Source organism: Callorhinus ursinus, unplaced genomic scaffold (assembly GCF_003265705.2).
Source record: "Callorhinus ursinus isolate GAN/ISIS: 27379988/994484 unplaced genomic scaffold, GSC_fseal_2.0 scaffold1, whole genome shotgun sequence".
Lineage (NCBI taxonomy): Eukaryota > Metazoa > Chordata > Mammalia > Carnivora > Otariidae > Callorhinus > Callorhinus ursinus.
Window position 1 is genome coordinate 97,732,435 of NW_027397063.1, and position 27,805 is coordinate 97,760,239.

General features: G+C 39.1%; 1 protein-coding gene across 3 annotated transcripts in view; it reads right to left on the reverse strand.

Moving 5' to 3' along the window:
* The window catches only part of KCNAB1 (potassium voltage-gated channel subfamily A regulatory beta subunit 1), a 394,841-nt gene that overhangs the window by 34,530 nt on the left and 332,506 nt on the right, over positions 1-27,805 (reverse strand). For all 3 annotated transcript variants that reach the window (XM_025879955.2, XM_025879963.2, XM_025879970.2), the window contains exon 8: positions 23,805-23,891. In XM_025879955.2, the coding sequence (XP_025735740.1) occupies positions 23,805-23,891 (87 nt within the window). The remainder of the gene's footprint in view (positions 1-23,804; positions 23,892-27,805) is intronic.

Genomic DNA, 27,805 nt, shown 5'->3' on the forward strand with positions numbered 1-27,805 from the left:
TGGAATGCTAAAATTAAGTAGGCAAAAGTGTGATGAAAAACAGTTTCTAAATATTTCCCTCAAACATACTCATTGGTTATATACCATATATACTTAATGCCATATAATACAGGACATACTAAAGAAAAAGAGTAACTTTACAGAGGAGAAACCTAGTAGACATCACCTTAACCAAGTAACCAAAGTTAACATTATCAGTAACAGGAAAAATAAACATTGTGCACCCTTCCCCCCCAATAGGAAGCACTGAAGAGGACACAACATCATTTCTGTGGTATTCTTGCCCCAAATGCCTAACATGAATTTAACCACTGGCAAATATCTGAAGAGTGTCAATTGAGGGACATTCTACAAAAGAACTGGCTAATACTTTTCTAAACTGTCATGAACTATGAAAGACAAAGAAAGGCCAAGGAACTGAACCAGCTTAAAGGAGACCAAAGACACATGAAAATGAGCTGCAGTTTGTGATCTTAAAGTAGATATGGAGTAGAAGGGACTATCAGTGAGACAATCAGAGAAATACGAATACAGTCTATAGATTATACATTATTATTGTGTCAATGTTAATTTCTAGATTTTAATAATAGTACAATGGTTATGTAAGATGTTAACACGAGGGAATCTGGGTGAGGGTTTTATAAGAATTTTTGTACTATTTTTACTACTTTTTAATTTTTTAAAACTTTTACAAAGATTTTATCTATTTATTTGAGAGGGAGAGAGAGAGCATGAGTCGGTGGGGGGGGGGGAGAAGACGACTCCCCGCTGAGCAGGGAGCCCAACTGGGGGCTGGATCCTAGGGTCCTGGGATCACTATCTGAACTGAAGGCAGATGCCTGACTGAGCCACCCAGGCTCCCCTATTTTAACTTCTGTTTATGTTTGAAATTGTATCAGTGGAAGTTTAAAATAGAAAAATATATACAATAAATAGAAACTTGAAAAATCATAAAATGTAAGAGCAATGGAAATTATATTTTCTTCTCATCCTGCCGTGGATTATATAGCACACCCTGCCTTAGAGGACTCCACGGGAAGGAGTCTGGCTCAGCACAGCTCCTTTAGGTAGTGGCGGATAGGTCTCTGGTGCTGGCGTGTTTCTGGAGGGATGCAGTGAGACGGATTGGCTTCTGATCCTGGACTCTGGGGTAGGAAAACTTGATTGTGTATTTCTAAACCTCAAGGACTGTGCCTGGACTTCGACAGCCACGCGATCATAGTTAATACTGACAACTCAATACCACTAGCATTTTTATCTCATTTGTGTGTGTATGTGTGCAGTTATTGACTGAATCCTCAGTTTTCTCAAAGTAACACATGTGCATCACTTAAAGAGCCAATGCCTAAAGGCTTATAACCAAAAGCAGCAGACCTTCGACTCTTTGCCTCTTTACACCCCAGAAGTGACCACTTCCAATATATGTTGCTTATTCTAGTATTAATCTCTACGTTTCTCAATAATATTTCTGCACTACGCCCTTGATCCAGCCTTTTTAGACACTATCTGTTGACCTCCCTTGGAGGTCAGGATTTTAGCTCCCGCTCATACAGCCTTCTATCTTCGCCATCTTCCCAATCTGTTCACAACTCAGTTTAGGGTTAAGTTCCTATTCCGTGTCTTCATTCTAATGACTCCCTATTTAGTGTCCACTGCCGAGCAAAGTAGTTTACAGTGATCATCTTGCCTTCCTTCTATAACTTCTCGTTTCTCCTTCAGTTGACAGCTTCTTCATTAACAGTTTTATTTGGAGCTTTACTCAATCTTCCCATACGTTGTGCAACTGTCTCTCAGTACAGCTTTCCACATGGTCAAGCTGGTGAGAAACTCAGTTCCGTTTTTCTTTTTCCTGGCAGCGCCCCACCTGGATGCGGCCATCCTCAGGCTGCAGCCCGCACTGCGCATGCTCTGTGCCGCTGTCCAGCTGTCGGGCTGGCGCTTCCCTTCCCCTCACCCTGGAAATTCCCTTCTTCCTCTAAAGGAGTTGGATCCCGCGGCTTCCTCTTTGTGGCTTTATTCTCTCCGTTTGGTGGAGCATATTTCCCAGTAGGTTTTGAGGCGTTGTGTTTGGGAGATAGGAACGTCAAAAGGTTCTTGTTTACTCCGCCTTGGTTGGGAGGTTTGCCCACCGTCTTTTGGCCTCGAATTTTGAAGGCTGGCTCCCTGGCCTTCTAGTTCTCAATTTTGCTGTTGAAAACTCCGAGGCAATCCTTATTCTCAATCCTTCATATGTGTACTCTGTCAAGTCTCTGGAATATTTTAGTTATTTATTTTTTTAAGATTTCATTTATTTATTTGAGAGAGAGAACACAAACAGGGGGAGGAGTGTCAGGCAGAGGGAGAGGGAGAGGCAGGCTCCCCACCGAGCAGGGAGCCTGATGCGGGACTCGATCCCAGGACTCTGGGATCATGACCTGAGCCGAAGGCAGACACCTAACCTACTGAGCCACCCGGTGCCCCAAGTCCCTGGAATATTTTAGGATGTTTTCCTTTATCTTTTCAGTTGTGAAATTTCATTATGATCTTCCTTTGTGTGGGTCTTTATTCATTCATTGTCCTGGGTACTTGGTGGGCACTTTCAATCTGGAGTCTCATGTTCTTCAAATCTGAAAATTTTCCCGTATTATTTTTTTTTTTTTGATGACTACCTCTCCTGGATTTTATCTGTTCCCTCTAGTTGAATAGATGTTGGGCTTCCGGGACAAAACCTGAAATTTGTTATTTTTTCATTTGTATCGTCCATTCCCTGTTCCCTTCTTTCTGGAATATTTCCTCAACTCTAATGTCCAACATCTTTATTGACTTTTAAAATGTTAAAGTTTTTTAGCCATTATATCTTCCAATCTCTACATTTTTAAAATTTTAATTCTGTGTTGTTGTTGATCTTTCATTCTGTTCTTCTTCCAGTGATGCAATATCTTATCTTACCAAGTATGTTAACTATAGTTTCTTTGGAATTTTCTGTATCTTTGCATTACTCTCTTTGGCATTACTTTCTTCTATTTACTTGAGCTTTTTAAAAAAAAATCATATTTTGTTTTTCAGAGTCCATTGTCTCTCATGGTTCATCTCCCCCTCCAATTCCCCCCTTCATTCTTCCCCTCTTGCTATCTTCTTTTTTTTCCTTTCTTAACATATATTGCATTATTTGTTTCAGAAGTACAGATCTGTGATTCAACAGTCTTGCACAATTCATAGCACTCACCATAGCACCTACCCTCCCCAATGTCTATCACCCAGCAACCCATCCCTCCCACCCCCCAAAAAATAAAAAAAATAAAAAAATTCATATTAGGGGCTCTCTTTGAATGTCAGGTGATTCTTGAGTGTCTGTTCAGGGTTACAAATAAAGCACTAAAATTGTGTTCAGTTGGCACTTGTCAACTAGTGCGAGTCCCTGTGGGAACAATGAGGGGACTTGCCACTTTTTCCCACTGGGGTTTTCTCCCACAACAATGTCCATATCTGTTAAGAATTTTTCCTTGAAAAAATATTCTCCAGAGAAATATTCTCTTATATTCTACCTGGGGAAAGTGTAACCTGGCTGTAGTGACCTGGAAGTAAGTGAGAGGAGAGGTATGGGGTCTCATTGCATAATCTTTTTCCCAGCATAGCCCCACCGTCCTTTGTGTCCAGTATCTCTTGGACTACAGCCCCTCAACCAGTTGCTCCAGTTTATGTACCTTTTGCTTTCCTTCATTGCCTACAGACCTGGGGACATAGAACTTTCATAGCTCTGTTGTTCTTTTAAACAACTACCTTGTTTCCAGTTCCCACCCCACCCCCATCCTCTGTGATGCTGGTGCATCTAATGCTCTAACAATTCTGAGATTGCACAGTGGAGATTAATTTGCTTCTCACCTGTGGGCACTTCCAATAAATCTTCCCCCAGTTCTCCTAAGTTGTTTACACTTCTTCCATCCTTTTTTCCACTTTCATATATAAGGGTCTGGCTTTCCAGTTGTCTTCTACTTTTATCAGAAAGGAAGTTTCTGTTTCTGTTCCTTGCTCCGTATGTTATTTATTGGGTGATTTTTTTTTTTTAAGAAAAAGAGGCAGAAATATTTTACTGTGTGATCTTAAACCAAGAGGTTTCCCTGTTTTCCAAATGAGGAAACTGGGACTCAGAGATTGGGTGGCTTTCACTCACCCACTCCCTATTTCACCAAAGCTGCTTTTGTTAAGGTTACCGATTGTCTTCTCACCATTAACACTGATGAACAAATCCCAGTCCTCATCCAACTTGACCCATCAGTAGCACTGATACAGTCAATCACATCTTCCTCCTTGATATGTTTTTTGTTTGTTTTTTGTTTTTTCTTTTTTTTTTTAACCTGTTCTTTTTCCCTCCTCCCAGCCTCTGAATATTGGAGAGCTCCAGGGCTCAGTCCTTGGTCCTTTCTTTCTATATCCTTTTCCTGCCTTTTCTGTTTTTATTCCCTGTGTGATTTACTGATTTTCAATGCTTTAAATATCTTTAACATACAGACAACTCTCCCATTTACATCTCCATCCCAGGCCTGTCTCCTGAGTTTCAGATTCAGTGTCCAACTGCCCACTCAACATCTCTACTTGGATGTCTAATGAACATCTCAAATTCAAGCCCTCTGGTCTTCCCCCACAAACCAGCTCCACCTATAGTATTCACCATATTAGTTAATGGCAGCTTCTGGTAGCTTCCATCCTTCTGGTGACTCAGGCGTAACACCTTGGAGTCATTCCACACTCCTCTCTTTCTGTTACACCCACATCCAACCCATCAGGAGCTCTTCTGGCTCTACATTCAGTATTTATTCAAACTTCCATAGCTTGCACCTTCATCTGAGCCATCTTATCTCTCAGCTAGATTGCTATAATTATTTACTTGTACTTCCCTGCTCCTACATGTGCCCCTTTATAATTCACTTTAATTCCAAGCCAGGGGGATCCTTTTGAAATGTAAGTCAAGTCATGTCACTGCTTTGTTCAAAATTCAGAGGGCTGCCAATGTCTCTGTAATCTCTCTAAGCTCTTCTCCTCCACTCTTCCTTCTTCACTCTCTGCAGTCACAGTGGTGTCCATGATGTTCCTCAAACACAACAGGCTTCTCTCATTTCAGGGTCTTTGGGCCAGAAACAATGTCCTTATCTCTCCCTCCTAGTTACTCACTCTACTCCTTTGGGTCTTTGCTGGCATATTACCTTCTCAGTGACCACTTTCAACTCCATGAGCATCCCCACCCTCACTCTTCGGCTCTACCTTTTCCTTTGTTGCATAACACTTGATCATCTTCTAATCAGTCTACATAACTTAATTTTTTGTTCCATTGTTTATTCCCTGTCTCTCCCGTAAAATCAAATGTATCTCACAAGGGTGGGAATCTTTGTCTATTTTGTTCTCTTATGTATCCCATCTTCCCATCAAGAACAATGCCTAGTGTATAGCAGGCACTCAATAATATTCACTGAATACAAATAAATGAATGAGCCCAATTTTAGACCTATTTTTAGTATACCATGTTCTTCTCTGGGTCATTGTGAGTGCTATAAGGTGACATTTAAAATGCATCCTGTCAGTTTTTTGAGAAAGGAACTTGCAATATTTGTCTTGTGCTTGGGAAGAGAGTAGGGAAATGGATGGGAAAAACAAAATTTCACCATTTTTTCCTTCCCCAGTTTTCCCTTTTGGTCTCCATATCCCCCCCTTTTTTTTGTTTCTGTTAAGCTTTGTGTGAATTTTTATGTCAGTTTGTTTTTTCCTTATTAGAAAAAGCACTCATTTGTAGGTGGTAATTAGGTTCATTCCATTACCAAATATATTTCCAGTTTCCATGTTAATGATACAACACTTTCCTTCTTTCTCCAAGTAAAAGAGAGTTCTGCTGATACTAAATTTGCTTTTTTTCCCTTTCCACTGCTTCCCTGTATCCACTAGCCATTTAGAAAACAAAAACAAAGGTTCTTATATAAGTAAGTTCTGGCTTGACTGTACTAGGGTTTCAAAAGTTGTTTAAAACGATCTCATCTAATTACCACTAATTTTGTATGATTGGCTTCATTGAAGCTAGTCACAACACAAGCTCACCTTTCAGAATTTAAAATAGAACAAAACCTAACATAGGGATGCATTTAGAAAAGATGGATAAATTCCAAACTGCAGAGGCTGAAGTTTAGTAGCTTACAATTTTTCAGGATTTGAACCTTTAACAAATAATTACTCGCCAAAGTAGAAATGAACTTTCAAAAGTCTTCAGATTCCTGCGGAGATTTTGTGGGGAAGGGTCCTGGTGGGGTATGGGAGTGTCTGTGCAAAAACGATACATTTTATACAGGTGGCCAGATGCTTTATTTTGTAATTTGTGGAGACTTGAATTTTAAGCACACAAGGTTTTCCTAAGCTTCCTATTATATTGAACATAATGGTATTTTCTTATAAAGCAAACAAATTTGTTTTCTGAAACTAAAGAGTCAATTTTTTTTCATTTTTAATTTAAGTAAGATCAATTTAAATTAGGTAAACATATGTAACTAGTATGTGGAACAAGCAAGACTCATGATAATGTAATCACAATCTTCCACTAGCCCTTTACATTCAGTGGGAACGAGTATCCCTTGGCCCCGATGAGAATTCAGGCTGGTACCACATCATTTAAAATCATAAATACAGCCTCCATAGATCTCAATCAAATTCCAAACTCAAATACTTTTCCTTCTCCTAGCTGGAACCTGCATAGAGTAGCAGTCTGCAGGAAGGGACGGTGAAATGGGACATGGCTGGTCTCTCTATTCCTCTACTTCCTGCTTCTCCTCTGGGCCCTTCTCCTGCCAGATCTGGGTGTTCAGCTCCAGCCCCCACCTCCCACTCCCCGCTCTCCAGGAGGCTGTCCTCCTAGAGGACAGACCCCAAAAGAATCCCACATAGGAAGCATTCACAGATGCCCTATCACCCCCAGGGAAGGCACACTCTCCTGCTGTACCACTAAAGGAGAGAACGCACCCACTTCTCTACATTTAAGTGGCTTGGGAGTCAGCTCCCAAGCCACTAGACTCCCTAACTGTGAGGCTCACGTTTTAAACAATCTGAGTAGCCTTGTAACTCCTCACCCCTAGCCAGGGTTGAAATGAAGGGGCCGTCCTCTCCTTCTGCTGAGGTGGATTGGTACTCATGGCATAGTTTTCTTCAGATGTGCCCTTCTCACTAGATCCTCTCTCCTCCTCTCGCTCAACCTTTGTATTCTTGAAGCAAGTGAGGGAGCTCCAGAGTGATGGCAATGAGAGTTGGGGAGGAGAAGGGAAAGCTCCTCTTTACTGAAGAATATCTACTTATAAATGGAGATGGGTGGCAACCCTGTTGTAATAACTGTTGCAGGCAGGGATCCTCAGCAGATGCTAAAATCAGGTTGTGGAGGACCCAGCGATTCATGTGGTCTCAGAGAATCGCACACCCAGGTTACTTATTTGTTACCAAGTCAAAGAAGTACCATCATGGTGGGGAAAGCTGGAAGATACTCTCAGCCAAGTGATCAACCTTAACCTGACCCATAATGGGACACAGTGACACTCCTGGGTCTTCTGAGGGACACACTGAGAAGAACCCAAAATCACCTATATAATCTTCTTGCCAAAAATGCTTCATCTAATCATGAGAAAAATGATCAGACAATCCAGACTGAGAGATTTTCCAAAACAATTGGCTTGGAATTTTTTCAAATGTCACTGTTACTAAAGAGGAAAAAAAAAATGGAGGAACCACTTTAGACTAAAAGAGATTAAAAAGCCATGAAACTAAATACAGTGTGGGACTCTTAGTTAAATCATGGATCCAGGTAGAGGAGGAGAAGATGGCAGCAGAGTAGGAGGACCGTAGGCTTGCCTCATCCCATGAATACAACTAGCTAGAGATCATATCATCTTAAATACCCCAGAAATCTATCTGAAGCTCTACAACTAAAGGTAGAGAAGAGGCCACACTGTAGAAGGTAGGAAGTGTGGAGATGCAGCTTGGGAGAAAAATAGACTGTGGCTGCTGCAAAGAGGAGGGAGCCGTGGTCACCGATAAGGGTGAATGACAGACCAACACATGGGGGAATGCACAGGGAAAGCAAATCCCCATAGCAATTAGCTTGGAAACTGAGAGGGCCCGAATTTTGTGAGTTCTTGCAACCAGCAGGGCTTAAAGCCTGGAGTTTTAAAAGGTGGTGTGCTTGGATCTGGGAGAGCTTGGAGGACTTTGGGGCTGCTCTTAGAGAAAAGGCAGGGCAAACAGTCCATGGATATACAGCACGAAAACAGTGATCTGAAGAGCAACTGGGGCACACAGAAGGGAGGCTATTTGCTCATCTTGGAGCTGTCCCAGAGAAGCAGTGTTCATGGAGGGACCCCTCAAAAACAAAGGAACTGGCAGGCACCACTTCCCTCCCCTGCTCCTCAGCATAAGCACAGGGCCACCTGTGGAAACCAGGCAGAACTGACAATTGCTACCTAACTTGCTTACACCAAGCCCCACCCCCGTGCTCTGGAAGAACCACCCTTCCCAGTAACGCTTACCTCAGTCCCACCAGTGGGCCCCTACCACAGAACACCATCCCAAACCCCGCCAACATGTCTCTCAACCCAGGAGTTTTGTGAGACTTCGGTTCTGGTGGCAGCAGCAACATGTCTTATTTCACAAGCAGACCAGAGCACACCTAGTTAAAACATGCCACATTCAGACCAGGGACCACACACTGCCCACAAAGGGCAAAGAAAATCTCTGCAGACAACTGGCCTGAAAGATAAAGTGGCCAGGACACAACAGCAGAGCACATGCAGCACACATTGGAGACACTCCCAGAAGCACCAGGACCTGGGGAACAGGGGACACTACACTGCAGAGCACTATAGGACCTCTTCTTCATAAAGCCATTACTCTCAAGAATAGGAGATGTAGCATACTTTCCTAACACACAGAAACAGGCCCAGAGACTTAGACAAAATAAGAAGACAGAGGAATTTGTCCCAAATGAAAGAATAGGGCAAGGCCAAGGCTGGAGATCTAAGTGAAACAGATATAAGTAATATGCCTGATGGGAATTTAAAGCAATGATCATAGCGATACTCATTAGACTGGAGAAAAGAGTGGACAACATCAGTGAGAGCATTAACACAGAGATAAAAATAACATAGCAGAGACAAAGGGCTCAATAAACAAAATGAAAAACATGCTTGATGGAATGAACAGCAGGATGGAAGAAGCAGAGGAACAAATTAATCACCTAGAGGACAGAGTAATGGAAACTAATCAAGCTGAACAAAAGAGAGAAAAACAGAATTATGCAAAACAATAACAGATTTAGCGAACTCAGTGACTCCATCAAATGTAATAACATTTGTATTACAGGAGTCCTGGAAGAAGAGAGAGAGAAAAGGGAGCAGAGAATTTATTTGAAGAAATGATAGCTGAAAACTTCCCTAATCTGGGGAAGGAAACAGATATCCAGATCCAGGAGGCACAGAGAACTCCCAACAAAATCAACAAAAGCACATCTATTCCAAGATATCCTGTAATTAAAATGGCAAAACATAGTGATAAAGAAAAAAAATATTAAAAGCAGCAAGACAGAAGAAGACAGTTATATACAAAGGAAACCCCATAAGGCTATCAGTATATTTTTTAGCAGAAATTTTCCAAGCCAGAAAGGAGTGGCATGATATATTCAAAGTGCTGAATGAGAAAAACCTGCAGCCAAGAATACTCTATCCAGCAAGGCTGTCATTCACAATAGAATGAGAGATAAGGAGTTTCCCAAACAAAAACTAAAAGAGTTCATGACCACTAAACCAACCCTGCAAGAAATATTAAAGGGGACTCTTGGAGTCAATAGGAAAGACCAAAAATGACAGTATGAAGGTAGGAAACACAAAGGCAGTAAAAGTGAATATTTCTATAAAAAATCAGTCAAGGAATTCACCAAATAAAAGGATATAAAAAATGACACCATACAGCTAAAACATGGGGAGGAGAGAAGAATGGGTTCAAATATAAACAACCATCAACTTAATATTGCTATATGCAGAAGACGTTATATACAAACCTAGTGGTAACCACAAATAAAAAACTACTAATAAATATGGAAAGAATAAAGAGAAAGAAACCCAAATATATCGCTAAAGAAAAACCACAAACCATGAAAGAAAGATAAGAAAGATCAGAGAAAATCTTCAGAAATGACCACAAAACAATTAATAAAATGGCAATAAATACATATCTATCAATAATTACTTTGAATGTAAATGGACTAAATACTCCAATCAAAAGATACAGGGTGACAGAATGGATATAAAAACAAGACCCATTTATTTGCTGCGTATAAGAGACTCATTTTAGACCTAAAGACACCTGCAGGTTGAAAGTGAGAAGATAGAGAAACATTTATTATGCAAATGGGTGTCAAAAGAAAGCAGGAGTAGCAATACTTATATTGGACAAAATAGACTTTAAAACAAAGAAGGACATTATATAATCATAAAGGGGACAGTCCAATAAAAAGATATAACAATCAGAAATGTTTATGCAATCAACATGAGAGTACCCAAATACACAAAACTATTAATAACAAACATTAAGGAACTAATCGATACAAATACAGTAATAATAGAGGAATTTAACATACCACTTATATCAATGGACACATCATCTAAACAGAAAATCAACAAGGAAAGAATGGCTTTGAATGATACACTGGACTAGATGGATCTAACAGATATATTCAGAACATTCCATCCTAAAACAGCAGGATACACATTCTTTTCAAGTGCATGCAGAACAGTCTCCAGAATAGATCACACATTAGGCCACAAAACAAGCCTCAACAAATTCCAAAAGATCAAAGTCATACCATGCATCATTTCTGACCACAACCCTATGAAACTAGAAGTCAACCACAAAAAAACATCTGCAAAGACCACAAATATATGGAGGTTAAATAACCTGCTACTAAACAATGAATGGGTCAACCAGGAAATCAAAGAGGAAGTTAAAAAGTACATGGAAACAAACAAAAATGAAAACAACAACAATTCACACAGCAAAAGTAGTTCTAAGAGGGAAGTTTACAGCAATACAGGCCCACCTTAAGAAGGAAGAAAAATCTCAAATTAACAATCTAAACTTATGTGTAGAGGAGCTAAAAAAGAACAATGAATGAAGCCTAAAGCCAGCAGAAGGAAGCAAATAATAAAGATTAGAGCATAAATAAATGATATAGAAACTAAAAGCAATAGAATAGCTCAATGAAACCAGGAACTGGTTCTTTGAAAACATCAATAAAATTGATAAACCTCTAGCCAGACGTATCAAGAAAAAAAGGACCCAAATAAATAAAATCACAAATGAGAGAAGAGAAAAAACCACAGAAATGCAAAGGATTATAAGATAATATTATGAAAAACTATATGCCAATAAATTGGACAACTTCTAGGTTATCTAGGGATAAATTCCTAGGAACATAGAACCTTCCAAAACTGAAACAGGAAGAAATAGAACATTTGAACAGACTGATTACCAGCAAAGAAATTGAGTCAGTAATAAAAAAACTCCCAACTAACAAAAGTGCAGGACCAGATGGCTTCACAGGTGAATTCTACCAATCACTTAAAGAAGAGTTAATACCTATTCTTGTCAAACTGTTCCAAAAGACAGAAAAAGAAAACTTCCAAATTCATTCTATGAGGCCAGCATTACCCCGATACTAAAACCAGGTAAAGACACACAAAAAGAGAACTATAGGCCAATAACTCTGATGAACACAGATTCAAAAATCCTTAAGAAAATATTAGCAAACTGACACCAACAATACATTAAAAATATCATTCACTATGACCAAGTGGGATTTATTCCTGGGTTGCAAGAGTGGTTCAATATTTACAAATCAATCAACATGATATATCACATCAGTTGGAGAAAGGATAAGAACCATATGATCATTTCAATAGATGCAGACAAAGCATTTGACAAAGTACAACGAAGTAGGTTTAGAGGGAACATACTGCAACATAATAAAGGCCATATATGAAAAACCCACAGCAACTATCATACTTAATGCAGAAAAACGGAGTCTTTCCCCTAAAGTCAGGAATAAGACAAGGATGTCCACTCTCACCACATTTATTCATCATAGTACTGGAAGTCTTAGCCACAGCAATCAGACAACAAAAAGAAATAAAAGGCATCCAAATCTGTAGTGATCATAAAACTATCACTATTTGCAGGTGACATGAACTCCATGTAGAGTTCCACACAAAAACTGCTAGAACTGATAAACAAATTCAGTAAAGTCACAGGATACGAAATCAATGTACAGAAATCTGTTGCAAATCTGTATACCAATAATGAAGAAGCAGAAAGAGAAATTAAGAAAACTCCCATTTACAATTGCACCAGAAATAGTAAGATATCTAGGAATAAACCTAACCAAAGAGGTGAAAGACTTGTACTCTGAGAACTATAAAATATCAGTGAAAGAAATTGAAGGTGACACAAAGAAATGCAAAGACATTCCATGCTCTCAGATTGGAAGAACAAACATTGTTATAGTGTCTATGCTACCCAAAGCCATGTACACATTTAATAGAATCCCTATCAAAATACCAACAGCATTTTTCATATAACTAGAACAAACAATCCTAAAATTTGTATGGAACCACAAAAGACCTCAAATAGCCAAAGCAATCTTGAAAAAGAAAAGCAAAGCTGGAGGCATCACAATATCAGACTTCAAGTTATATTACAAAGCTGCAATAATCAAAATAGTAGGGTACTGGCACAAAAATAGACATATAGATCAATGGAACAGAATAGAAAAATCCAGAAATAAACCCACAATTATATGGTGAATTAATCTTCAACAAAGCAGGAAAGAATATTTAATGGGAAAAAGATAGTCTCTTCAACAAATGTGTTAGGAAAACTGGACAACATTATGCAGAAGAATGAAACTGGACCACTTTCTTATACTATACACAAAAATAAATTCAAAATGGACTAAAAACCTAAATATGAGACCTGAAACCATAAAAAATCCTAGAAGGGAACACAGGCAATAACTTCTTTGACTTCAGCCATAGCAACTTTTTTCTAGATATGTCACCTTTGGCAAGGGAAACAAAAGCAAAAATAAATTATTGGGACTATATAAAAATAAAAATCTTCTGCACAGTAAAGGAAATAATCAACAAAACTAAAAAGCAACCTATGGAATGGGAGAAGATATTTGCAAATGACATATCCAGTAAAGGGTTAATATCCAAAGTATATAAAGAACTTGTACAATTCAACACCTAAAAAACAAGCAATCCAAATTAAAAATGGGCATAAGACATGAACAGACATTTCCCCAAAGAAGACATCCAGATGCATAAAAAGATGCTCATCATAATTTATCATTAGGGAAAGCAAATCAAAACCAAAATGAGATATCACCTCACATCTGTCAGAATGGCTAAAATCAACAAAACAAGAAACAAGTGTTGGTGAGGATGTGGAGAAAAAGGGACCCTCATGCACTGTTGGTGCAGCCACTTTGGGAAAGAGTACGGAAGTTTCTCAAAAAGCTAAGAACAGAACTACCTTGAGATCCAGCAATCATATTGCTGGGTATTTACCCAAAGAATACAAAAACACTAATTCAAAGTGATACATGCATTCCTATGTTTATAGTGGCATTATTTACAATAAACAAGATGTGGAAGCAGCCCAAATATTCACTGATTGATGAATGGATAAAGAAGATGTGATATATGTATATAATACATATAATGGGATATTACTCAGCCATAAAAAAGAATGAAATCTTGCCATTTGCAATGACATGGAGGAAGCTAGAGAGTAATATGCTAAGCAAAATAAGTCAGAGAAAGACAAATACCATATGATTTCATTCATATGTGGAATTTAAGAAACAAAACAAATAAGCAAAGGGAAAAAAGAGAGAGAGAGACAAACCAAGAAAGAGGTTCTTAACTCTAGAGAACAAACTGCTGGTTACCAGAGAGGTGTGGGCATGGGTGAAATAGGGGATGAGGATTAAATTAAGAAGCATGATGAACACCAGGGGATTAAAATAGAAACTTAAAAAAGAGTAATAACTAACATATATTGAGCACCTTTATGTACTATCCACTGTTTTTTTATAATTATTATACCATTCAGTCTGTACTAACACATGCTGATGTGTTCGTCTTTTCTTCAGCATTAGAGATGAGGACAACAGAACCAGAAATTCATATTAACTTTCTTAAAGCACAGGATTTCTATGAGTTACTGTCAGGACAAAGAGCTGTCTATCCGTTTTCAAAGTCTTTGCATTGTTCAGTATATCACATTGACCTATGATCTATTTCAGTTCTCTTTTTCAATGTCATATGCACAAGAGGGCTTTGGTCTTAAAAATCTTGACTGTAAGAAAAACTGTAATAGGATGTAATAATACCAGAACCAGAAAAATGATTTGGATTTTGCTGATGTAGTCGAAAAAACAGTTTTGATTTTAAAGTAAAACATTAATTTGAAAAAACATCATGGATCCACTTCCCTCTCAAAAACAAACAGCAATAAGAACAACTAAATCCTATAAATGACATTTCAGGAAACAGGAATATGGCTTGCATATTAGATAACGGTGGTGTATCAATGGTAAAGTTCTCGAATGTGATGATTGTATAGAAGAATGCCTTGTTCTCAGGAGATAGAAGTATTTATGGGCAAAATGTGATAAGGGCAAAATACAGCACAATTTGGTAAATCGAGGTGAAGAATATTGGGTGTTTATTTTTTCAACTTTTCCATAGGTTTTTAATTTCTCAAAATAAAACACCGCGGGAAGAAAAAAGACATGGAATTAGCTCTTGCTCATTTCCTCTGCAAGTATACAAATAGAGATTTGGCACCTCTCTTTGAAATTTCTTTTCAATTGTGTCTTAGTGTCTGGTTGAAACTTCAATTATTATACCTTGTTATGCATCTGTATTCCTAAAATTGTAAATTTATGTAACAACAACAACTTCAAAATATTTGTACAGGGCATTACAGTATATGAAACATTTCCATTTATATTACCTCATGTTATCGTCACAAGAATCCTAGAAATGTCCCGGCAAGGTAATATTTTCCTTCTTGCCATTTTCCAAGTGAAAAACTGAGAAACAGAAAGTCTGAGCTACTCAACCAAATTCCCACACCTAAGACTAGCACCCTCTTCCTCTGATTGCAGACCCCATATTTTTTCACAACACATATTCAACACCCCAAGGCGGGGAGGTGGGTTAACAAAGCCATTTACCCTCTCATTACTTTGTTGTTGTTTTTTTTTCCCCAGAAAGTAAGAGAGAGACTGAAGAGTATTTGTTTATCCCCACTGTCTGAAAATGCCAGATTAGCAAGGACACAAGTGGCTCTGCTCACCCGATTGAAGCAGCATGCGGCCAAACCCTGAGTGAGATGCTGCTAAGTGACCGGCTGCTAAAATCCACAGCCCAATGTGCCTGGGCTAGGGCAATGGATAATGTTAGTCTCCGAATCCTCCCTATGTGACTATGGATCAGCTGCAGCACAATAAGGAACTTAGGGAGATGAATTCCCCTGAGACTGAGTTGACATCCCCTCAGAATATGGAGGTAATTCTTGTCACAACTCCAGGGAGATGATAAAGCACACAGAAGGAAGTTCACATGAGTCACAAACCCACAGCTCCAGAATACTAAGCAGTTCTGTCTCCACCTGACAGCTGGGGTACGCAAAAGCCGTGTCTGTTTTCTCTCAATCTCCCTTTCCCTTTCTTGACTAAAAACAACTTAAGAAAAAAGAAAAACAAAAAGTCACCGTTTCTGAGCTTGGTGAGGGCCACAAATTTGTGGTGAGGAGGTACAATAGGCCTCCAGACACATGGCCCACATTCTCTTTTCGTATCTTCCTAATGATAGGGGTTGTATCTCTTCTGCCTTCACTTAAGTCTCAAAGAAAGGGCAAAGAAAGGGAGACAACAGAGGAAGTAGCTAAACTGCATAGAATATAAGCACTCTTCTTTAGCGTCTTCCCTTCTAACCAGGACTTTATGAATGAGGCTGGGAATCTTTGACATCCAAAGAAAGCACAACATACAGTATTAGATGATCACAAATTATTTGGAATATAATTTTCTTTAAAGCCAGCTAATCATATATTTTCTGCAGCCTTGGCACTCTTAATTTCTCAGTATGCTCTAGCAAAGGTAGTTTTCGTAAATCTCCTGTTCTATGGAACCCAGGTGGAAAAGATAATTTGTTAACTGGGACTCTGATGTGTTATCAGATCTATCCACGTTTAGGACCCTGGCGGTGGGGGCTCTGTTAACTCTGGACAATTTTTCGACGCCCCTACAAGACTAAACATCTGAAGCAACATGTCACCAACTAAGAGTGCTGACATCTGTAACATGCCTTTGCAGTGTTACTTAAGGTTATTCAGTCCTGTTCAACAAAGTAAGAGAAATAAGAAGGATAAATGGAACTGGGTAGAGAAACAAGTAGCTTGTGAGACACAGGCGGAATTCACATAATGTATATGGTATGACTCAGGGGATTAGTAACCTCTGAGTCACAGTAGCCATAAAGTAGGAAATGTGTGTGTGTGCTGAGTATAGAGGTAGAAGGATGGAAAAATGTGATATTCACAATGTATCCAATGTGTAAGACACCAAACATTCAAGGTATACTAAATATACATGAAATATATGAAGACTCAAAGTCTTAAATCAGCCTGATTGGTGATCCCATTCTGGCTTTGAAAATCCTGTGCACAAGAAATGCAGAGTCCATGGCTGTGCATCAGGCTACCTGGTGAGCTACAGGTAAGGGCCAGGTGAATTTGTCCTTGAGGTGACTAATATAACATAATAAAATTAAAAAAATAAAATAAAATAAAATAAAATAAAATAAAATAAAATAAAATAAAATCACAGTCTCAAGTTTGCCTTTCGACGGAATGGATGAACCCTGGAAAATCTATGATTACACTAATTGTAAAGGACGTGGAGGATTTCAGAACAAAAGAGCGATCAGATTCAAGATTTAGGCAAGGACGCTCAGTAGATAGCAGGTGCCCAGGTCAATCATACACTTGCTCTCTTGGAAAACCTCAAGGACAATACATCATTAGTTTTTGATGTGGTGATCCACGATCCATTGTTTTCGTATAACTGTGATTTTATTTTCAAAAGTGTATCTAGAAAATATTCAATAATAGGATCTACTTATTCATTTAGTTGAAATTCATTGAATATCTACTATGTGCCAAGCACTTTTCTGTGCACTGGGAGAAGCAGAAGTTAATAAATTAGGTAAACATCCTGCCTTATAGAAATTACATTCTTGTGGGGATGACAGGCAATAAGTTAGTAAGAAAGTTACATTAGGTGGTGATAATACTGTGAAGAAAAAAATAACTCCTGGGAGGAGGGTAGGAAGTATGGGGGGTAGATTTTAGATAGGGTGTCCAAGGGAGTTCTGAGAAGGATATGTGGGGGAATAGCCTGGCTTCCCACAAGATGGGAAGGGTGTAACTTTGGAGTCAGATCGCTCTCTCTCTTTTTTTTTTTTTTTGTCACAGAGTTGGTAGGTTTTGGCTCATCTTCTTGGATATGAAAATCATTTTCTCCAAATTAATTTCTTGAAAACTCAGCTGTCCCGGCCTTTCAAACCAGAAGGTGAAATTGATCTGATGGGCATTAGAGACTCTCAGGAGCATCCTGGCCAGGGTCATAAATGAAATGCATTAGATAATTTTAATTCGATATAGTAATCCTCAGGGTCAGCTGAACTGCCAAAGAATCATCCCTCCATTCATTTCTGCTCATTTAGGTATCAGTCAGATTTCTGGAGAAAGACCTGGCATCTGGAGGCTACTGTTGTTGCTGATGAGGAGAAACGGAATGTGAGAATGTGTTGGGAATGTTTGCCAGCAACCTGTCCTCAACATCACCCTGAAATATGTTGAACCAGATCAGGTGCCAGAATGTTTGTAGATATTAGGAAACCAAAATAGGTTTTCAAGTAGAGAAAAATAAAGTTGGATCTATTTCACTTTAGAGCTTCACTCATTCAATCGCTCAACACTTACTCACTCATTCATCCAATCATTCATCCATCCATCTATCCATCCATACACATAATAAATATTTACTGAGCACCTACTATGTGTCTGTTGCTCTGCTAGACTGGAAATAGAGTTTATAGACCTGCATATGATCAAATTCAGTTGTCAGTAGCCACATGTGGCTATGAAGCATTTGAAACGTGGCTGATCCAAATTAAGACATGCTATAAGCATGAAAAGCACAACAGATTTCAAAGACTTAGTGTGAAAATAATCTCATTAATAATTTTTATATTGATTACATGTTAAAATGATATTTTCTATATATTGGGTTAAATTGAAAAAATATATATGTATTTTTTAAGATTTTTTTTTTATTTTTAAGTAATCTCTACACCCATTGTGGGCCTTGAACTTACAACCCTGAGATCAAGAGTTGCATGCTCTGAGCCAGCCATCACCCCTAAAATACATTTTTACAATTATTTTCATCTGTTTCTTTTTACCTTTTGAAAGTAACTAATAGAAAATTCAAAATACACATATGATTTGCATAATAATTAGTGCTGCTAATGACTATTTGCAGATTTCTTCCTGGTATCATTACGTCTTGGGGGAAAGATAGAGAGTGTCTTTCAGGGAAGATAATAAAATATAAAGGCAGAGGGATGATCCATTGTGCTTAGGTGACATTTCTAGTTTTTAGGTCATTAAATTTTTGTTCTGAAAACTTTGCTTTGGATCTAAATATCTAGGTCCAGTGTTCTGGAATTGAAAAACTTGGAGAAAATTTGGGATGCTGCAATGTGTGTTACTTTCTGGTATTTTTTGAGCTGTCATTGGATATCCTAGATACCTGAATATCTATGGATTCCTGCTTGCCTATGGGGACACCAAACAAGATGGCTTAGCAGGAAGTAAATACTTAGGGAATGGGCTGTTTGACATGATGATATTGTGGGAACTAAGTGAAGCTAATTTGATATTGTCTCTCATTTTAAAAAGACATCTGGGGGTACCAGGGTGACTCTGTCAGTTAAGCGTCTGCCTTGGGCTCGAGCCCCCTCAGGGCTCCCTGCTCAGTGGGGAGTCTGCTTCTCCCTCTACTTGTCCCACTGCTTGTGCGCTTTCTCTCTCTCTGTCAAATAAATTTTAAAAAATCTTAAAAAAAATAAGTAAAAAAGACATCTGTGTTGTTTATGTCTGCATTGATCTGCTAGCAGGAAAAAATATTGAACTGTAATTAGGTTGGGAAAACACCTAATGACTAAGGGAGTCTGTGAGATTAACTAGTTTTGGCAAAAAGCTCTAAATAAAAGTTAGAAGGCTGAATTCCAAATGTTTTTTAAATTAAAATATGATTTCATTAAAAAATCATCATATTCTCAGATCAACACATTGGTGGGATTTCTCTTTTCCTTTTTAAAAAGCTATGCAAACTGGGCTCCTGGGTTGCTCAGTCGGTTGAGTGTCTGCCTTCGGCTCAGGTCATGATCCCAGGGTCCTGGGATCGAGTCTCATCCCCGCTCTGCGGGGAGCCTGATTCTCCCTCTGCCTGCTGCTCCCCCTGCTTTTATTCTCTCTGTCAAATAAATAAATAAAATCTTAAAAATAAAAAGCTATGCAAACAAAAACAGTTCCCCTCTTTTTTTCTGTTATTCACAAGTAGTCCATGGTTTGTAGACTCCTGCCCTCTAGTAATGCTCGATCACTCACTCTCTGGAACAATGAGAAGGGTATAGAGAAAGAAATTAGCCTGACACTTGGGAATGACAGAAAACCAAACCAAAAAACCTCTAGTACAGGTCCTCAGACACACAAATGCTCTGTGTCTATCCCTTTCTAGCCTGACTCATGTTGGAATGAAGTTTCTTTTGTATAATGAGCTCAGGAGAAGCTTTTGAAATACACGCTGGGATTTATGGAAATGAGAGAATTAAGAATATGAGGTGCAGAGAGCACAAGGAACTGTCAGTGACTCTGGTAAGAACACAGCAGCATAAGAAAGAAGAAATGGGATACGGGCTGATTTTTTTTTCTGGGATTGAAACACACACCATCGATGCCAGATATTGTAGAAGAGACAGATGGTATGGCAGATGCTGTGAAAGAAAAATGACTTCCTACTAGGTGAACCAGAAAAAATAAACAAGAAGGACAGAGGGAAAAGTACAAGAGTTCCCCTCTGTTGTCAGGAACATCGTTCCATGCTGTAGAATGTAATTGCACCTCATAGGCTTGCAGATTGCAAATTAAGTGTCTTAACCACGTTCTCCACTGATGGCACATTTGTAATTTACAGCCATTCTTTTGAGAGGGCCCACTTTTTGTCTACTGGTTTTCTAAAGCAGGGAAGACAACAACTAACTGGACATATGATGCCTATATATTATGAAGAAGATGCCACTGCTCATCTTTTTCTGGCTCAGTTGGTTGCTATAGGATATGGAGAAACTGAATGAAACTCATCTTGGTTTATTTTAGAAACATTCCCAATTAACATCCTTTCAAGGTGCAAATCAAATGAATGGGGTTGGCATTTTAATAAACTTAAATCAAAGTTGTTTAAAACGTGTCTCAGAAAGCTGTGCTGGGCTCTCTCATTAGGTCCCTGGGGTTTAAAACAGGTGTCTCACCAAAATTATAGCTTAGCATGTGCCGTGGCTCCACGGAGTTGATAGGAATGGTTGAAACCAATAAAAATTATTTTCAAAGGCTAAGGGTCTAATATGAGATACCCAGACACATACACACAGTACAGTGCCAACATATGTAGATTTAATATATGAAACTTCATCACTATGCACTTGGCAGCCACAGTTACATCACTTATATTAGACAGGAATGGATGCAGTCGAGCCTAAAGTTGCCAATGTGAGTTGCTGAAATAAAGAAAAGGATGTGAATGATATTAAGGGTTTTCTGGCCATTACAAAAATAGAAAAAGGGGGCTTGGGGGGCTGGGCAAGTATCCAGTGATGGTTTTGCCACTATATTTGCAGAGGAAATTGAAAATTAATTAAAGACTATAGAGTAACATTGACTAACAAAGAACTACTATAGGCTTTTGAAGGGTAATTCTGATTATATATAATATTTACTTTCTGTGCTGTTTTTAGAAACACTAATAGCCCTCTGAGGTAGACCCCATTGTACATGTACAACCTTCACTCTCACACAACTTATGACTTAGAAACTCATGGCAGAAATGAATCTTAATAACAACGTGGAATCCAGAAATAGCTTAGACACCATATTCTTCCATTTTTAAGGGAGCAAATGCACCGAAGTCCTCCTGGCAATCCCTGTCTAGTTCTCATTTTCTTTTTATTTCCTATTTCTTCTTCTCTCTATTGCCCAGATCAGCGCTGCCCTCTGCTACAGTAAAGTAGAAGACACTAAATGCAGAGAATAAGTTTCCAGAGACTAGTATCACAGCGGCATCTCCACTGGGCCCACCTTGGAACAAATGAGTATACTAAGATTGAGGATACACATTTTCTGAAAGCCAGGGAGAAATTACAGGGAAGCAATTTCAATCTGGAACAAGTCCTACCCGAGGAATTTCTTTGGTGTGTCCCTGCTAAATCCTCCTAGAGGAATAAGTCTTAGAGCCTGATGGGCCAGCTAGGAGTGAATCCCTTTGGTGGAGGGTGGGGAGAGCCGACTACATTCCAGCATTGAAGTGGTGGATGGTCGCAGAGCTACAAAATGCCATGTTCCTTGATCTTATCATCAAGTGCAACTTTCTATTGTTTGGCCTCCTTCATTAGACTTCTGAACTTGGACAGTGACTCTTGACAAAAGAGCTTGATAAAATTTTCTGCTCTGTGGAATTTTATTTGAGAAACTCAGGGAAAATTAACATGTTCTCCAATTCTAGCAAAGGCTGGACAATGCTGCAGTTACAAATTCTATTGGGCAGCAATCTGGTGTTTTGAATGTTGTTGCTGTTGGTCTGTTTAGTACTCTGAAGCTCCCTTCTACTAAACTTCAACACATACTCAAAGTTCACACAACAGACACCATTATCTTACCAATATCACATAGCTTAGATCCTAACTGAGAATTCCCTCCTTCTATAGGTATATAATACAAATTATAATGTTTTCTGTTTGAGAGATTCCTGCATTATAGCTCTAAAATTAGACATAGGGGCAGGATGCACAAAATGGGCCAAAAAAAAAAAAAAAAGACCCAGGAAAATCCCAAATGTTTTTCTATCCTGTACATGGTGTAATTGCAAAGGATTCTTTTCCAAAGAGGAAAATAGTGGCACTAGGCACTTGGAAGCTATTTCAGTCCTTCACAGTCCTCACCAAATGGCATTTTATTTGATACTTTTTTTTATCAGATAGTTTTAGCGTTTTCTTTCAATGTGTCATTGAGGAGAGTGTGACATCATGTTATCCTTGCAATAAGCACTTCTTACACTAATAAGATGTTTATGACTGCTTTATGAAATACCTATTCTTTGCCTTGATAAAAAATATGCATTTTTATGTCATTTCCATGGATAATTCTTATTATGAATTTCCAACACTGATATTGCTCTATGAGAAACTCCTGATTTACTTGGAATCAAGAAAGCTGAAAGCTCTAAGAGAAAATAAGATATATAAAAATATATTTTTAACATTTCTCTGTAGTTAAGAGATAAATGGCAAGGAAAATAATTTCCATAATATTTTGTCAGAAATGCAACCTACAGAAAAATTCATATATACTTTCCTATGTACAATCATTTGTAACTTCTATAACTTCTATAACCCTATAGCAAGAATAAACCTTTATAGAACCTGATTTATTATAAGACCCCAGACCACCTTTTGAATCATCAAGGACAAATTTATCTTCAGTATAATTTTGAATAGTAAATAGAATTTGCCCTATTCTAATTCTTTGAAAATGTATAACTGTATGTCATATTATAAGCCTCAAATGACAGAACATTCTTTTTTCCTTTTATCCCGCACGTATCTTTGTTCTTATTCACCTCAGGTAAGTCTAATCCATAAGACTGGAAATCTCAATTAAGTAGAACATGCTAATATGTCTCCCCCAAACTATCTTCTTTCTCAATCATCTTAGGTAGACTCCACAAATAAATGTAAATTGAAGAAAACTTAGTTTTAGGAACATTCTCAAAGTTTCCACAGGAAGATGTCTAGTGTCTTCAAACAGTTGTAACAGAAAGGGACTAAAATGTTGCAGCTCCTTGAAAATCAAAACCCAAATTGCAATGAAGAGTCTCATTTTGAAGTAGACACTCCTATAAACCTCTGCTCATGGTACCACTCAGCACCTGTTAGCATGGATTGGAAGCTAATCAGACCTAGTCATTACAAAAGAGGAAGATCATCAAGGGACTTACTCCAAAATAATGATGGCTGGGTTATAAACTCCCCTTCCAATTAATTTTATTGTTTCAGTTGATGAAATTGCAGAAGTGAAATTAACCTGGAAAAAGGGAGCACTCTAACCAGCAGGAGCCACAGTCCCGATGCCTGTGGGCGCTTCAAAAAGGAACGAAGACACAGGATTGCAGAGCTCTGGCCTTGAGGGTAAATGCTGAGACTGAAAGACATTGACTGGAAAGGTGTTCATTTTCCCCATTCAACAAATCAGTCTGAATGTATTTCATTCCCTACCGGTAGTGAAATGAGTCATCCAGTTAGAATCAATAACTCTAGAGTCTTTCATCAAATTTCTTCACTCACCTTCCATGGGGGTGTTGCTGTCTGGTCGGTTTGCAAAGACTACGTCCACATACTCAAGCTGCAGCCTCTGGAGGGAGCCCTTCAGCCCTGGGAACGGAGGCAGGAAAAACCCAAAAAGTACAAATGTAAGCACTATTAGAAGTAGTTAAAGTTGGGGGCGCCTGGGTGGCTCAGTCGGTTAGGCATCTGGTCGTGATCTCAGGGTCCTGGGATAGAGCCCTGCATCGGGCTCCCTGCTTTGCAGGCAGCCTGCTTCTCCCTCTCCCACTCCCCCTGCTTGTGTTCCCTCTCTCACTGTGTCTCTCTCTGTCAAATAAATAAATAAATAAATCTTTAAAAAAAAAAAAAAAAAGAAAGAAAGTTTAAAAGACTCTTAACCCTAGGAAACAAACTGAGGGTTGCTGGAGGGGTGGTGGATGGGGGGATGGGGTAACTGGGTGAGGGGCATTAAGGAGGGCACGTGATGTGATGAGCACTGGGTGTTCTACACAACTGAAGAATCACTGAACTCTACCTCTGAAACTAATAATACACCGTATGTTAATTAATTGAATTTAAATAAAATAAAATAAAATAGAAATAGTTAAAATTTGGTTTCCTTCAAACATTTACTTTAAAAAAAGGACTGTATTAGTTTCAGAAAGACATTGACTACAACAATATATTAATTGGCCCCTAGAACCTTTAAAAAATATATCAAAGGCTGTCTTTGTCCTCAACAAAGAGAAGTCTTATAGGGTGGCACAGTTCGGTTAAGCATCTGACTCATGGTTTCAGCTCAGGTCATGATCTCAAGGGTTGCGAGATTAAGCCTTGCCTCAGGCTCCACACTCCGGGTGGAGTCTGCTTAAGACTCTCTCTCTCTCTCCCTCTGCCCCTACCCCCCTGCTCTTTTTTTCTTTCTCTCTCTAAAATAAATAAATAAATCTTTCAAAAAAGCCTTATAACTTTCTCAATAATTTTAGTACTCCTACCCCACCAGAAAAAACATACCCAGGAATGATCTTTCATGGTGACTCATTTGTGGCAGTATCCAGGGGCAAAGTTTAGAATAAAAAGTAGCCTAAGAGTTTCACTTCTTTCTTCTTGAAAAAATGCAAATCACTGTCATGTTATGAATAACTTAACAGGCTTACAGTGGGATGGGATATATTCATTGCACATCGAAAACATTAAAATGGTGTAAGTCAGAAATAAATGACTGCCAAGCCCATCCTAATGTACACATGTGCTGTAACAGGAATAAAAGGATTGGCAAATGATTTACTGATTGAAACGAAGTTTGAAGACCCTTAAATATAGCTGAGCTCGACCATTTCTATTATTCCCTGATCTTTGGGGGAAGAAACGAAAACACTAGAAGCTATAAAGACTTAGGTAAATATAAAGGAGAGAATGAGAACTTAAAAAAAAATCTGGAACCAATAATCTAAGTTTTAGCCCTAGCCATTTGGTCACATTCCTAGGAGTACTCAGAAAAAATGATTTAACTTCAGCAAAATTAATACTTCCCTGAAATAGAATGTATTGTATATAATATTATGCAACCAAAAGGATGACAGTTCAAGAACAATTTTATCTCATTTCCATGAGGCACAGCATTTCCTTATCAGCCTATTTAATTCCTCAGGAAGACCGGTGGTTTTTCTCTTTTTATTATAGGCATAAAATTAATTGCATGTTAAATGAGGCTCTTATAAATTTAAATTTGGCTCATTTAAATTTGATTTTTCAAACTGGTTTACCAGCCAGCCACAATTACTTTTCTGACAGGAAAATGAAGTGCTTGGATATAGTTCCGGAAATATTTTTCATTCATTGAGGAAGGATTGTCTGTGATGGTAGCTTGTTAAAAGAAGCACTGATGAAGAGATTAAGGCAGACGGGTGTTACAAGGTCCAATGCCTGCTCTCGAAAAACTGCAGTGACTTTCAGGCCTGGGGTATCACCAGCTCTCTCAAGGGGCAGCTTGAAATTAAATTTACCTTAAAAAGCACTATGATATGAGCCACTTTTTGGAAGCAAGTATATGTATTGGAGGAAGTAAGGGGAGGACAGAATAACCCAATGAACAAATAACAGGGTATCACAGGTTGGAAAGGTTGGAAATCTGTCCTCTAGCATGCTCTGTGTTTCCACTTGGGTTATTTGAAAACCGCCTCCCTCCCTTTTTTTTTGGTGACTCAGGTCTCTGATCTGCAGTGGATATAACAGTACCTACTACCTTCAGGATCACTGCTCCGGGAGAGCAAATAAAACCAGCTGTCAAGCACTTTGTAAGCACAGTAATCTACAGAAATGTGGTGATTATCACAGTGGTGCTCACATCTGGAAAGGTTCAGAATGAGAGGTGCCAAAGACTCAATGCTAAAGATTTTCACTGGACCTCCTGGTTTTGGAGGGAGGCATTTAGTGACAGTTCTGGCCCTTCCTGGCACTGGAAGCAAGTGTCCCCCTTTCTGATAATGGCCCTATCCCTCGGTGTCTCTTCTAAACAGCTCAGCATGGGCAGAGAGTAACTACGAGAAAAAACTGCCGCTGGCTCGGCCCGTTTGTAGTGCTGTGTGGTCAGCCAGGATTTGAGTCATTCACTCTCCCATGTCCTAAGCATGGGCTAAATCCCAATATGATCCCCAAAATGTGCTGGGCTCCTGGGGTATAGAGATGCATGGACACTGTATTTATCCCCAAGGAGCAAACAGTGCAGTGAGAGCATCTTGGCACAGGTTCACCGTTCAAGGTAGTAATGTGTACCCATAAATAATGGCAGGCACTCCATATGAAGGTCAGTCTCATTGTAAGTGATCATTCCACACCTCTCGATTCTTTCTCAGGAAGGCATTTTTTCCCTCGATATTTAGGCTGAGATTCAGGTGTATTCATGCAAGAATATAAGAAATCATGTGTTACATCACATCAGTGATCCACCTGAATCCCCACGCTGACTCTGAAATGAAGTAGAAGGAGATTGTTCCTCTAAGAGACCCTGTCCCCAACTTTGAAAATCTCAATCACATCAAGCCTTGAAATCCACGGTGGAAATTCTGGGTTTTACTCTCTGTGAGATGGAAAATCATTGGGTGGGGGGGAGGGGGAGGGCTGGGAGATGAGGAGTTAATCACAGGAAATGACTTTATTGGATTTACATTTTGAGCTGGTCACGGGTCTGCTGAGGATGACCTGGAGGAGGCAGGAGTGAAAGCAGGAAGGGAGGCCAGTGAGAGGTCAGGACAGCAGGGCAAGTGGGCCAAGTCCGGACGAAGTGTTCAAATTCGGAACAAGTTGCATAAATAGAAATAAGGGGACTGGCAGGTGTGCTGGATACAGAGTGTGGAGGTCAAGGAATCAAGGATGACTCTCGGATTTTTGGCCTGAAAAGTGAAGGGACTCTTAGTAAGACAGGGAAGTCAGGGGGAAAGCAGACTGGTGGGAGCCACAGAAGTCTGAGCCGCACGTTAGTCAAGCACACGGAGCTCTTAGCTGGTGGATGTAGCAGCCTGGCATTCAGAGGCGAGGTCTATGTGCAGGTGGTTTGGGATCCAGGATACTGATTTGGGCTGGCCTGAATGACCTTGCTGACATTGCCTCAGCCTCTTTGGGCCCTGGTTTCCTCATCTATCCAAAGACAAACTAGAGTTAAACGATCTTTCTGCTTTAATCTTTCATGTGACTACAAACCAAATCAGGCACTTTCCCATTTGGATGCTTTAATCTTATAGAAATAGTTAAATTGTAGCAACATAAAAGACATGCTCAACAAAGCCATTCAGGGTTTATCTCCAATAAACAAATAGTCACGTGGTAGCTCCACTTAGCAAATGTTTGTTGAGCATTGGCTTGGAGCCAGGTACTGTTTTAAGTTTAAGTAGACATGCAAAAAGGCATTAACCTTGGCTGCAGAGGGGCATCCGGGCTGCTAATCATAACCTAAGGTAGGTAAGTGCGCCAGGGAAGTGAATGCACTTGCTGAAGGCACTTTGGACTTTAGCCTGTCCCTCGGC